Source organism: Monomorium pharaonis, unplaced genomic scaffold (genome assembly GCF_013373865.1).
Source record: "Monomorium pharaonis isolate MP-MQ-018 unplaced genomic scaffold, ASM1337386v2 scaffold_78, whole genome shotgun sequence".
In the NCBI taxonomy this organism is placed as follows: Eukaryota; Metazoa; Arthropoda; class Insecta; order Hymenoptera; family Formicidae; genus Monomorium; species Monomorium pharaonis.
In genome coordinates this window covers 1-14217 of record NW_023416057.1, presented here as the reverse complement: position 1 = coordinate 14217, position 14217 = coordinate 1, and the positions used below count along the sequence as shown (strand labels likewise).

At 43.8% G+C, this 14217-nt stretch overlaps 1 protein-coding gene across 1 annotated transcript; it reads left to right on the top strand.

Moving 5' to 3' along the window:
- The first annotated feature begins 7767 nt into the window (after positions 1-7767).
- LOC118644069 (AT-rich interactive domain-containing protein 1B-like) lies at positions 7768-14071 on the top strand. The gene is made up of 3 exons (XM_036295270.1): positions 7768-10654; positions 10857-11077; positions 12088-14071. The coding sequence occupies exons 1-3, from the start codon at positions 10402-10404 to the stop codon at positions 12304-12306; spliced, it is 693 nt and encodes a 230-aa protein (XP_036151163.1). The 5' UTR covers positions 7768-10401; the 3' UTR covers positions 12307-14071.
- The last annotated feature ends 146 nt before the right edge of the window (positions 14072-14217 follow it).

Genomic DNA, 14217 nt, shown 5'->3' with positions numbered 1-14217 from the left:
CTGCTAATCCACTTTTACGTGATTGACAAAGCTTTTTAGATTTCCACAGGGATAATGTGATTTCTATAATGTCGGTCAATCTATCTTGATCGTCTGAGTAACGGATTTTTATTAAGAGAGAGGTATATATAGAGGTTGGCGCAATTTTTTTTTAGGTATTTCTGGATAACACGGTTTTTCAGACTTCGATTTTGACTGTGTTTGTGTGTGTATGTGTGTATGTTTTCACAATGCCACGAGCTATCATGAACAACCGTCATAACTCTTCAGCCGGACGGAGTCTCTCTTTTTCCGTTTGTCCTGCTTTCTCCCCGGTATGTTTCTCGCGATGACGACGGCTGTGTTATACGCCCGCGAAGGATAAAGACATCGATCTCACCGCGATCTCATATGTTGATACAATTATTACCAATCTCGTCCGGATCTCAAGCACGACCGAGTCGTGACTCGATTGGTGGGACGATCGATTTTCCGTTTTGTTGCCAATCACATTGAATATACGATTGGTCACCCGGTACGAAACTTGCTTCTCGATATCGTTTAGCTGTTCAGTTCGCAGAACTGATCTTGGACTTTCGGTGAACATCACGGTACGTGACCTAGTTGAGCATAAAAGGAAGGTGGCTTTAATAAACGTTGACGGTCACGGGGTTACGCTTCACGGGACAACACGAGACGTCGGCGGTCGTCGGCTCGATGATGATCGCTCGGCATCGCGCATCGTGGGAGCTGCGTCGATCATTCGTTCCAGTCGAGCCTCTTAAACGGACGTACTACGCGTGGAGCGAAGACCGTTGACCCTCTGGCTTTGGTTCACACCCTTCCTTTTCACGCGTGCACACGTTTCGATCGGCTCGATTAACGCTAGGCGGTCCGCTACAGTACGTTCCTACGGTCAAGCTGTTAGACGCTATTGTGATTTCAACACACAGTTATTCTAAGCTTCTATCTTGCCCTTGTCGAAGAAGTCGCAAACGCGGACCGTGCGCGAACGAAAGTTCCTGTTACATACACGAGAACGAAAATCCTCGCAGCGAGGTGAGCGTGGGAAGAAACAAGTGAAATTACCAATTCCGCGCTATTTCCCCGGATCCAACAGCAATCTAACGGTGGTATAAAAATTATACTCGTGGCGTACGGAAAATTTCTAGCGCGACCTCTTTTGTCGAGCAGTTTCTAGCGCGCTTCTTCTTGGAAAATTATACAACCGCATGCGTGCGTGATTTCCGTTTTTTAATCGGCACGAGGTATCCTCTCTCGTCCATTCCCCCTATTACGTCTTGTTCGACGTACCATCGCCAGCCTTTCGTTTCATTTCCTTTTTGTGTCTTCTTCTTTCCTCGTTCGTCCCCGTGGCGCCTCCTCTTTCAGTTTCACTTATTACGTAACGGGGAGAGACGAAGGGGACGAAGGCCGGGCACTTTTGAGAGAAGGAATTCAGCGGGGGAAGGGTAAAATCCCGCGACAGGTCGATAACCCTTATGCCGCATTCTTCCGGAGGCGGGAGAGAAGCTCAACGAAGTGTCATCTCAAAGAGGACCACCATGAGATAGAAGCGAAGCGATATAAAGGCGCTTTTGATCGGCGATCACGAATATCTTTGAAGGCTGACGATGGCACATAGGCTGTAGGGTGGCGACGATACCTGGTCGAAGTTGAATCAATCTGACGGGTCAAACGCGTCGAGGTAAGAAACGTTCCAGAAACGTGGAAGTTCAGGCCGAGCGCCAACACGATATTGACCACTCGAGGAACCCTCGCGTACCGTTGCGGGATAATCGATAGCTGTTCGGATAAAAATATCACATTAGTTGCATCGTTGCGATCCCTATTGCTGGAAAAGTAATGAAGACTTCAGAGAATGCCTGCCAGACTATTCTTGCGTCACCAGAACTAATGATCTTTTCCAAAAAGGAATTATTTTTAATTCCCCTATTCGATTCCGGCAAAACTTTCAGACTATTATACGACGGCAAAACAGATAGATAGTTTAATAAGGTCAAAGTTGAGCTATTATATCGAGTGTATCAGCTTTATCACATGGCAATAGGAGACCTTTTCGGCTATTCTCGTACGAAACACTCGTATACGAAAACTCGTATATAATGTAGAGGGAATCACTTTCCTCTCATACGGAAGCGCCTGCATCAGATGATAACGTATGCCCCGCTAATTTCCGTGACGAATTTGGAGGGCAAGGTGGGATCAGCGAGGTAATCCCGAACACGGTCACGCGACTTTTTCGGGCTGCGCATTGTGCAAATATATCGGTCCAGCGTATGTGTGTATACGTATGTCCACGGAGGGACTTTAACAATATGCCTCCTCTTCCTCCTCCCCCTCCTCCCCGCCCTCCTCTTTCTTTCCCATCCTCCCGTGCCCTTCAGCTTCCTCCTCTCATCTCGCTTCCACCAGCATAGTGGTGGTATTGATCGACCAACACCAACAGCGGCAGCGGTTCGTCCGTCCCGCCGCGTTCGTGCACGCGTTTCTTTGTATACGTGCGCGTTACGCTTCGCCGTCTCGCGATACGCGCGCTTCCACATATGAGCACATAGACCGATCTCTCTCTCTCTCTCTCTCTCTCGCTCGCTCTCTCTCTTTCTCTCATTCCGCTTCATGCACATTCCGCCTGGCGGATCCAACACGACTCGCCTAGCACGCGAATCTGTGCCACGTTGACCCCGCGCAGCCCGCGGACGAAGTCACTTCTACCCAGCTGTTATTTCGCGAGAGAGAAAGAGAGAGAGAGAGAGAGAGAGAGAGAGAGAGAGACCGTTTAACCGTTTAGTTTCTTTGTCTTCAAGAAATTGAAGGACTTAAAGTTGGATTTTTCCTACAAGTCCCTTCCGTACGACGACTCGTGAATTTATTGGAAAATTTCTACCTTTCGTATTATTAGAATAATCATTATGAATTTAGGAATTCTCGGAAAATGTTCCGACGCACGTTCTTAACGAATCGCTCACAGTATTAAAATCATTATAACTGGTATTAATAATTAATACGTTCATAACAGAATTGAAGTTCAGCACACTTGAGAATATTTCACGATTAATATTCTTGTTTCAAGTGTCTTCATTGTTTTATTCATTCCGTAAACAGAAAATCATTAAAAAAAATTTATCGCCTTGCAATTTATGCTTGCGCGATTCCGCGGATGACCGTCAAATTATAGATAATCACATTATGCAAAGCAATATAATTATTATCATCGTAATTTCGAGTCATGACGTCGAAAGTAGGAGTCAAAAGCCACGGATTCTTTCAATTCTTTCTTGACAGTGGCCGTGACATTTGCATCCGTTAGGCACCCGTGGCAATAATGCAAATTGTCGATTAACATTTGTCGTCCGATTGTAGTCGCGCCGTCATAAAGAGGAAGAACTCCGTTGACACGCAAATGAAATCAGTCGTCGCATTTAATTGCGCGTCACGCAGAGCGGGAAGCGTTTTTCCTCCTCGGGAAAACTGTCGAACGTTTAAAACGCCGTAAACGCTGTCTTCCGCATTTGGTAACCCGATTGTTCTGCAACAACGTCGAAAACCACGACGCGTCGTTCCGCGAGCGTAATGAAACGCCGTGCGTTTGTGCGGATATCCCCCTTTTAGCAGATCCGTTCCGTAAATTCCGCGCAAATTGCGCACGTCACGGCGCCATTAAATTTCATCGTTGGACATTCGGCCGAAACCAAGGCTCGCGGTCGGAAATGTCCGATCGTTTACGCTCTGACCGCCACGTTACTCCATTCGGGTGATTTCACTGGTGAATTCGTGACACGTGCAGCACACGGGCCGATTAAAACTTCGAAAACTCCCCTTGCTGCGCGACGGGGCCCGCTGTCTTGGAAATAAGGAAGGGATTAAACGGGGTCACGGTAAAAGTCAATGAATCACGTGGAATCTGTTTGCATTCAATGAATGCGCCGCCGCGCGATCGATGGTCACGCCTGGCCTGTTAGAGCCAACAGGCCAAGAATCAACGGCATGTGATGAAACCGATGCGCTCCAACGTCATCATCGAGAGGCATACGTGTTCGCGGTTCAATTTCTGAGATTGATGAAAAAAAAAAAAAGAGTCGAAGATACGGTGAATTGAATTTCAGTTATTTCGTCGGCGTCAGCCGTCGGACAGCTCCTAGAGAATCTCTCACTCCAATCTTTTACGCTTATCTCTCTTGCGCTGCCACGCTGTCAGGCAGTCCTCGTCAGCTTGTTGCCAGATTCAGGCCAGCATTTCCGGTTCAGTTTCACGAATACATCGTCGCGAATCGTGCCAGCGCCCGTCTCGTCTCGTCTCGTTTCGTCCCGTCTGGGACACGAAATTGTGCCGCGTGTAGGCTCTCTCGTAAATCGATTTCGGTGTCTCTCGCACTGCACCTGCATATGCGCCCGGTATATCCCACACGCTTGCACTGCAGTTGGCACGCCGAGATCGGGGAAAGGAGTCGACATTCCGCCAACTGAGCGCGCATATCGGTGGCATTATGTAAGCGTTAGCCGCTCGTGGAATAACTTTAGGGCGTAGGATAATTTTAAACAAAATGTATAAAGAAATATCCGCGGAGATAACAGAAATATATATATATTTTTGAATGGAGACACCTAATATAATCAGAGATACTCGTGCTTACAGTGACTGCAGAATGTAAAAGTTAGAGATTGTCGCTCGCATTTCTTTATAAAAATAAGAAATTTTTTTTATATATAACTTCTATAAAAATTAGAACGCACACGTCTAGCTTTTATAACTGATATAATTTTTTACGTTCTTGATTTTTAGTTGTAAATTTTCTGTAGCTTTTTACAGAATGTTACGGAAATACGAAGAGCGGTATTGTGTTATATCGAGGACCGTCGAGTTGACCCTTTGTTAGCTACCCTTGCGCCGCCCTTGTATTTGACCCACTTTAGCACCCTATTTCGATTGAAAGATCCTGGCATATAATAGGGGAAGCGACTCCCACGGTGGGATGGTTTTAAAGCCTCATCATGACAGCTCAAAAGTGAATTATTTCGATATCGAGTTTCCAAGGCCTATCCGATCGAAGCGAAAAATTCAGCGTCCAGAGACTGAGCGAAACACTTTTCTAAATGAATATCATTTTCCAATTAGGACTAATAAGCCGTAAGAAAAAACGGAGGCATATTCTTTCGTAAAACAGAATCACTCTCTTGATTCTTAAATTGCAATCGGTAATAAATAACTTCCTCGCGAGGAGCTTTTCGGTTGTTCCTCCTTCGGCGGGATCGCCGATTCCGCGGTGCCGCGGCGTCGATTGCGTTGTAGGCCGCTTAGGCTGCTGGGCGGTGAAAGAAAGAGGCAGTTGCGTGAAACGTTAATACCCGCGGCGGCGGGCGAGAGAGTCGAAGGCCGAGCGGGAATCCGCGACGTGTGGGCGCTCTTCGTGTGCCCACGTGTATCCACACGATACGGGCTGCGCCGCGTGTGCAGTGTCGTAGACACCGAGGGACACCGACACAAAGCGTCTCGAAAGGCACACGCAACAATTGCCGAGCCCTCTGCCTCGGCCTTACACACGTTTAGGCTTAGCTTCCGCGAGCAGTTTCTTCCTCCGGGGGGATGGGGGGGGGGAAATGAATGTTTCATGAGATTTATCGTCGCAGGAACAACCGTGGGGATTAACCTGGTGGTTACTCTCTTTCTTATGTATCGTCTAAAGACGCCCGGCGCGTAAGTAAAGGTTTAACATTCTCCGATTAATTCATCAAGTGCAAAGTTCACGAGAGCCACGTCAATGAACGCGAGAACTTTCGCGGCTGGAGAGTTAAAACAAATTAAAACAAAAAGCCGCGCGTGGCTCGCGGATTCTTCTGGTCATTCCTGGATGGCGATAAAACGACGGGGGAACTTTTCGTTCCCCGCGAACCGCGACTTTGCGAGGGTTCCGTTCGCACGCGTTTACGAGCTGGTGTGTCGGTGCGTCGGCACGCGGCGGTCATATGCGCGCCGCATGTGCAAACCGCGGCCTCGCACAGGCGATATTTTAGTCAAGACGCATCGACAGTAAAGCTTTAACAAAGATTTTCGGTTACTAATCAATTATATTTGTTGTAATTTAATGATAACAATATTTCTCTCAGTAAAATATGAAAATGAAGAGTATTGGAAAAAAAAAAAACTAGAAACTTTGAGTAAAAAAATTCAGCAAAGATCAATTTTCTACTCGAATATATTTTCCTTGGACATTTGAACACTATATTGTTGTTATAGAGAATTCAATTTTTATATTTATTTAAAAAACTTCTGTAATGTACTTCTGAAAATATAAAGATTGTAAAAAATGTAAAAGTATTGTAAAAGAACTGGTTTTTACTCGGTTTTTTTACGCCAAATTAAAGAAGAACCTGTGTTTCTTCGTCTCTAGTAAAATAATGTGAAATAAAATTATATAGACGCAAGATGAAATCCCGATGATTAGAAAGTCAGGAGAAGGGAAGACTGAAGTTCCTTTTATATCGATTCCTGGTCTCTTAAAATAAAACCTTACCTAATTAATCTAATATTGGCCACGTGCCGTTTTTAAAAAGCGATACGATAAATATGTATCTTCTTTTGTATGCGACTTACCAATAGCTGTTATCGTAGCCTGTACTGGTAGCTCATTTTCTCGACACATTTCGTTATCGTAATACACTTTTAGCCAACATTTCTGTGATAAGGCAGCAGGAATTATTTAGACACGAGGCGATTCCGCCGTTCGCGATTCCGAAGTTTCCGAGCGGCCGCGAGGAAAAGTTCCGCAACTTTCTGTCGCATCGGTGTGGGTGCATTATTAAGGCCAGCCTTCGAAAACAATTACGATCGATGACGGTTAACAATGAATGGTAAAAGGCGGTTGCGGGAGTCGCGCGCGCCAGCGTCGGTTTCCTCCTTTTCTTACGACTATAGGAACGGGGGCTACACGATTATTAGGTTTATATCCACGAGATTATGTCGCGATATTATTTATGCGCGTGTACGTATGTACGTGATTTCGACGAATAGCTAATGCAATTGTCAACATAGCGAAATGACTATAATACACAATCCATAAGTAAAGAGTGGCAATTTTTTAAGTTTATATAAAACCAGAAAAATCATGAAAATTTAAATTAAAAAATAGTTAATGTCACTAAGGTATATTTACTAGTCAAAAATTTGCTTAATTAACTAACACGTCAAGAAATAGGAATATTTCAAATATCGGAAATTACATATAAATATAGATAACTGAAACATTTTGATATCTTTTTGCGCGCATAGATTAAAACTCGTTGTGCATCGAGATTTCGTGACAAGCGCTGATTGCTCTTCGGTATATCATCGGAATATATCGTAGGCGACGCCGGGCTGCACTCTCGCGAGAACAGGATGCATCGACGCGATGCACATGCACTTGCAGCGAGAGAGGCGGCGGCGGGGTCTTTGGCCGCCTTAATGGCAGATGCGCTACACGGCCGCCTTTGACGTGGCTTTCCCCTAATTCGTGTCAATTGACGGGGACAACGCGATGACGTGGTGACGGAAAAGACGACGTCGCCTGTCCGTAATTGAAATTAGCATTATTGCATCCCCCACGTCTCTCGACACCCGAGACGCTCGTTACACAATGCGCCCGTTCGCAACGCGACACCGCGCCTTGACGGTTTTTTTTTTTTTTTTCCTTTTAATCAGGATATGGATTCTTAGTGTCACTTTGATGTCATCTTCCTCGCTACGTTCGTTCTAATTTAATCTCTTTTTTTTTTTTTTTTTGCTCATCGATACAGCTCGATATCAAGATTCATCACCCAACTACGTCGGTCTTTGCGTTATAATTTTATCAGCGGTATCTTTTCTACCTTAGAAGAGATACGTGTTTTTCGGACTTTGATTGAAATCTCCGGAGGGTCGCGAGATGTTGCGGGAAAGTCGGAAGGTTTCGTGAAGTTTCATTCGGATACTTGCGGCGACTTTGACTTATATATATGGTATTATGAGAGATTTAGCGACTCACGCGGGATCGATTCGGTGAAGCAAACGCCACTCACCGCTTGTTCTTCCCCGTCCACATTACGTAAACGTTCTCGCACACATTTCCGCACACGGATCCCACTCACACACGATTCGGGCCTTGGCCTCGTAGCCCGAAACCTGCATCACCGCTGTCCGTTTCGAGGGATTGGGAAGCCGACCAAAAGCCGCGCCCTCAATTTTTCACCATCGAAAATAACCAGATATTAATCATATTATCTTAACGCCTCCATGAAAGTTACTGCAGAGAATGAAAATTTAGAGAAAGGTATACAGAGTTAAAGCAAAATAATATGAACACAAATTGATTTATTTTATTAATAAGAAGCTGGTTTACCATTTGATTTTAATACAGATTTTATACTTGTTTGGTATAAAGTCATATAATGTTTAAATAATTATCGAATCATTATTATATCATTCTTCTAGCAGCATACGTCTTAAGAGATATTTTGAAGGAGAAAATCTACTTTCCGTTCTGCTTTTCAAAACTGCTCACAATAACTTGATAATATTTAAGTCAGTTACGTTGGCTTCTGAAAAACAGAAAGCAATTTTGAAAAATAACGATAAGCAAACTTCTTTCAACATTATTTGTATAATCAATTTAAAGATGTTTTGTTATAAGAATAGCACACCTTTTCACTGGTGACTACTCGAACATTGTACAGCTTTATTCAAAACGAGGATAAAATCTCTGTATTAAAGACAAATAATAGATTGATCTTTTATTAATAAAAAAAGAATGAAATATTTCCTAGGTGTTGACATTCTGTCAATTTCCTGTACATTAATCGCGTAGAGCTTCTTTCATCTTCCTCCGTTGAATTTAAAAATCCATTTTAATTGCAATTTCAACAGAAATCCGCTCGGACTTCAGCGAAACTTTATCATTGCCGCGCGATCTAGTTTTAGTTTCTTCGCGAGGTGATTTTAAATTTTAACGAACGCCAACGCTGAAAATACTGCTGCTTCTGGTTTCGCTCGCTTCCTAAGGCGGCATTAGGGATGGAGATTCAGTTGCGGAGATATTTATGAAACGCGTTTCAACCCCTCTCACGCGCGATGGAAAAAATTCAGCCTAAAGAGGCCTAAAATGCCTCGAAAAATATTTGCCTTATGACCGATACGCACACGTGCGTGCACGGGCAAACCGCTCCCTCGCGCGATAATGAGGAGGAGACAGGCAACGTGGAAGCCATTCGCTTTCTGATTCAGTCCCGTTAGACTCCGCGCATGAAAATCACACGCGCGTTCGTCACGTGCATCCGTTATGTGGCGGTCGTCGCGCGATTAGCATTGAAGTCGAGACAATGGAAAAAAAAAAATGAGGGAGCAGCTAGCAGCGACAAACCTCGAAACGGAAACCGATGATAGCTGTCAAAACTTGTAATCGTTAACTTTTTTTTTTTTTTAATATGACGTCACCTGCGCGCGAATCGTTTTCTTAAATTAAACTAGTAATCCGGCGTATGCATAAGAAAAGTAATGGAAAATTATGTCGCATAGCTTTGGTAATACTAGCCTCGGTCTCCCCTGAGAGTTCTCTGAAAGTAAAGTCGTGAGTGAAATGGAGTGTCGTTACCAGATCAATGATCGCTCAAGGGACTCGCATCGTCGATTGCAGAACGAGAGGCGACCACGACAGTATGACGACGGCAGCTCGCGAGTTCGTTAGTAACGCGGCGTGTCGAATTTTGATCGAAAGCGCGTCGAGAAGCTGCGACGAGGATCATCTCGTCGCGTCGTCGATCTGCGCGCAGGTTTGTCCTCGCTAAAACTTTCGTAGAGCAGGATTGACGTTTTGCACGATACTTCGCACGACAACCACGTACTCTGTGTGTGTATGTGTATGTGTGTGTGTGTGCCACACGTCACCGGATATTCTGAAACGCCTGATTTTGCGCCCACGTCGTCGTCAAAATCGATTTCTTTCGCGACAAATTGTTTAAGGGAAAAATATTTGAAACTAGATTAGTTATTTATTTTTAAATATAGATTTATAGATGAATTCCGTAAGATGTCCACCGGCTTTTAGATCCTTAAAATTAATTATTGTCAGGAAACTTTATTTTAGTTGCCAGTGATAATTAACAAAGAATCCGTATTATGATTTTTTAATCCGACCACAACTGGCAATTTATTATGAGTTTAAATATGTATTACGAATAATTGAAAATTTAAAAAAGTAATACGGATTAATTATTGTCAATTTTATTATTAATTCCGTTATTCGAATTCTATTACTCTAAATAAACGAGGCAGTTTTTTAATTATTATTATCACATCTGTCATCTTAATTCCTGAATTTGCGCAAAATATTTCTTTCAATTTATCACGAGAATCAATAATCGCCCACGATCAGTTTGAAGGACACGAATATCATGTTGCAGCCGCCGGAGAATGAGCTGCAGAAGGTGGGCGAGCGCGTGCCGAGCGAGCACGAGCTTAGAGTGCAGCGGTCGTTGCAGCGGCTCAATGTGCCCGACTGGTACAAGAATTCGCCCGCTGCCCGCGACGGTTTCAGACTGAAGAGGCACTCCGACGCGTCGCAGCACGGAGGATGGCGCGCTCTCGGCTCCAAGACCACCTCCCTATCGTCCCTCTCGTCGTCTTCCAATCGACAGCCGACCACAGGTGAGATGGAGAGATTACTTAAAAGGAAATCAAACGCTGTAAACCCGAAACCTCTGAGTAAACCAAGGAAAAAACTCAAAACGGAAGATATCCAATCTTCAATGTGTAATTTTATTATAAATCAAATAATCACGGATATGTAACGTTTTGATAGCTTTATCAATTATATGTATTGAACACCCGTGTCGTTCTTGCGTCGCAGGTATCCTTCTGAGTCCCAGTCCGACGCCTCCTGTATTCTCGAGATGGAGTACCAGCTTGCTGAACAGCGCGGGCAGTTCGCCCGCGAGTTCGGCCAGGTCGTCCTTCAATCACCGGCAGCCCTACTTGGGCTGGCGTTCTCAGGAGCGACTGACCAACCCGCGGACACCAGCGGAACGTCTTGCTCAGGGTATTCTTCCCCAGCTGCAGGCCGCAAACAAGGTGAGTAGGACCACGACCAAGAAAGAGAACGATCTCCTCCTTTCGATCCGTTCCTTCATTCTTCCGGTGTTTGTCACCTTGACTCCCGTTGGATTTTCACAATTTTCTTCTCCGAGATTTAATCCCAGAGCAAATTGAAACCGTCCCTCAGTTTAGCCGCCATTTAACGTAATTTTGCTCCGCCACCAGCGAGTCAGCCGGCAAATGCAAAATGCCCCGTAGAAATTATTGACGTCACCGTCAGCGTCACGATTTTCTTTGCGTCAGCAGGCCTTAGAATTCGAGTTTGTTGCAAATCGATACAGTGTGATTGTGCAAATCTATGTTGCGTTTTGAATTACCCACGCGCTCACACACTCGTGTTTATTCATGGATTCCGAAAGCGAAAACTAACGACACGCTCCCCCGTGACTCGTCCTCATTCCACCCTCCGACCCCCTCGCGAGATTGTATCTCGCTCTTTGTGCAATTTATTTTTAATTTCCGCGGACAACACGCAAGCGCGTTGCCGCCTTCTAAAATTAGAAATTCTGGCAGAGGAAAGTTCCTACCGGTCTCATATCTTTCTTCCCTGACAAACAATTCACGGATCGATACATTTTTTTAAAGATCTGTTATATGTAAAATCTACTATATGTATATATTCTTTTTCTCTGGTGATTTTAATAATTTTAAAGAACAGATTGCATAAAATGCTTGTTTATGAATACTCTAATGTCAAGATGCTGTAATTATCAATTACATTAAAAAAATATTTATAGCCAAATTAACTTATCTGTAATCGTGATGATAATTTTTATAATATTAAAATACAAACACTAAATACAAAATAATAAATGGGTAGAGTTAATATATAATTTTTTTAAAGATTTATAAGCATTACTCCTGAGAATAATAATTTATCGAGTTTTTCTAAAAGATGATGATATCCTGGCTGGAATCGAAATGTCAAACATTACCTAAAATAAATATTTGATTGCTCGGACTTCATGCTCGTTTTGCAACAACAGCAACAGCAGCAGCAGCAGCAGCAACAGCAACAGACAACGAATCAACAGCTGGAGGTACGGAACTCGATAAAGGAGGTAACCTCGGCCATCGTGCACTACGTGCAGAGCGGCCAGGAGGTCGGCGGTGGCGGTGGCGGCCGACTCTCGCCTCGACCTCGACCTGAAGAATGGGATGACAGGGGCGGAGCGAGGTCTACCAGCCCCAGAGGTGAGCACTAAAGCACCACCCCCTCAGCCACAAAACAAAAAAAAATATATACCATCCTATCAACATCACAACTACCATCACCTTTGCTCTCCGTCACGAAGGTAATTTTTTGAGTTTTTTTTCCTATTTTTTCTTAATGTCTTCTTTTATCTTCCTTTGCAAGCTGCCTCTCTTTTTCTCTCTGTCTCTATCTCTCTCTTTGTCTCTGTATGCATCAACTGGCTCTGCGCATCGATGAGGTCAAAACAGGTCGGTCTTTTAACATTTCTTAATATCTCCCTGATTTTCTCTCGGATTAAAGAATTTTAAGGGTCCCGCGTTTCTCATTCCGTAACTCGAGCACCCTTAGAATTCTCCGTTTAAATTCCCAATTATTATATTACATTTCAGTAAAACATTACGATTGATATTTACATACGAATCTCATTACATTCCTCACTTATAATAATGGAAATTAATATCATTAATGGAAATGCAAATTGGAATTTTTTATCAATTGAGAACTATCGTCACGCGAATCTATTTCGTTAGATATATCCCCCAAAAATGCAATTTAAGGCGCAATAACCGCCGTGTATTAAATGTAAAATTCTAAGCTGCCTGAAGAGAAGACTCTTCTTCTCGTTCTCCATTGAGGCACTGAGTGCAAGTCACAGCAGCTTGCAAGAGTGCTTCTTGCAAGTGGTGCGCATACACGTGTCGCACTTTAGCATGGTACAAGTCTTCTTCGAATTACAAGTACTCAGTCTACATCTTCCGCGTTTCGAATGGCAAGATGCACATCCTCCGGCACATCTTGCGACCGGTATCGCTTCGGATATAAATATATCCATTGGTAGGATGGATAAACGTTTCATCTCAGCATCTCGGATGATCCTTCGTTAAACCTAGCGCGGATCTGATACCAAAAGTGCCTTTAGATTTTGCCTTTGAAATATTATCACGAGAAATGTCTTCTCGGCCCTACTCGGACCTCTGACGGTCCTGCTCTCGAAATTAAAGATAAGAAACGCGAACGGCGTTTGCGTGAAGAAAATCGAAGTTTCTTCACTCGCAGCAACCTGACGTTCAATCGTTTGCGCTCGGTTTACGCCGCTAAACTTTACGGCGTAACAAAATTAACGGCGTGACGCGACAGTGCGTCGTTTGATTTTGAAATCCAGCGTTGCGAGATCGCGAGTCAGCGCCGCGCCGGTTGGCGGATCGTGACCTTCTCATCTCAGACGATCCCGATGCTGCGCTGCGACTCGTGAACGTTGTCGTCGAGACGAGTCGCTGCTATTTCGATAGTGTCTCGTGACCGTCGCCACCGAAATAGACTACCCTGAAATTCAAAGGCTTCTTCTCTGCTCCTCCCTTTCATCTTCTCGACGGACTCGCCAGCGAGTCATCAGCGAGATCTAATGTGTCAGAGTAAAATAAATCTGGTCCTGAAAAGGACCAGAGGACCCGAATAAAGAAAGCCTTGCGTAAAGTCAAAATTGCAAAGTTTCTGTTCTATCGCTGAAACTTTATCTGATCGACTTGACGTCTTCCCGATGCTGCCGTGACACGCGTTTGATCCTAACGCTTAACTAACACATTTGCATTAACATCGATAACAGGTAAAAGAAACTAACTCGTCGCTTATACTTAAACATTTCTTATATAATCTGTTAACAAAACTACTGGTGCGCTAGCTTCACTAACGCTACTCTTCAAGTTATATTTAGGAAAATGACGTTGTAACTTTATGTAAAATTCAAATGTAATTAAACGCAATAGGATCGTATAGAATCACGTATGATTACGTTGTTGCATTGTCCAGTTTATTTGATATTACTTTTAGTTTCCTTTGTTATTTGTCTCGCAATACCCATATAGCATCCACTACTTAAGACGATTACAGAATCAATAGAGACAGTTAATGCCCGCATTGTCGG

Coding starts and splice junctions, on each gene's coding strand:
- LOC118644069 (XM_036295270.1), top strand. CDS start 10,402: ATGTTGCAGCCGCCGGAGAATGAGCTGCAGAAGGTGGGCGAGCGCGTG. Junction 10,655..10,856: donor CAATCGACAGCCGACCACAG/GTGAGATGGAGA, acceptor CTTGCGTCGCAG/GTATCCTTCTGAGTCCCAGT. Junction 11,078..12,087: donor AGCTGCAGGCCGCAAACAAG/GTGAGTAGGACC, acceptor TTGCAACAACAG/CAACAGCAGCAGCAGCAGCA.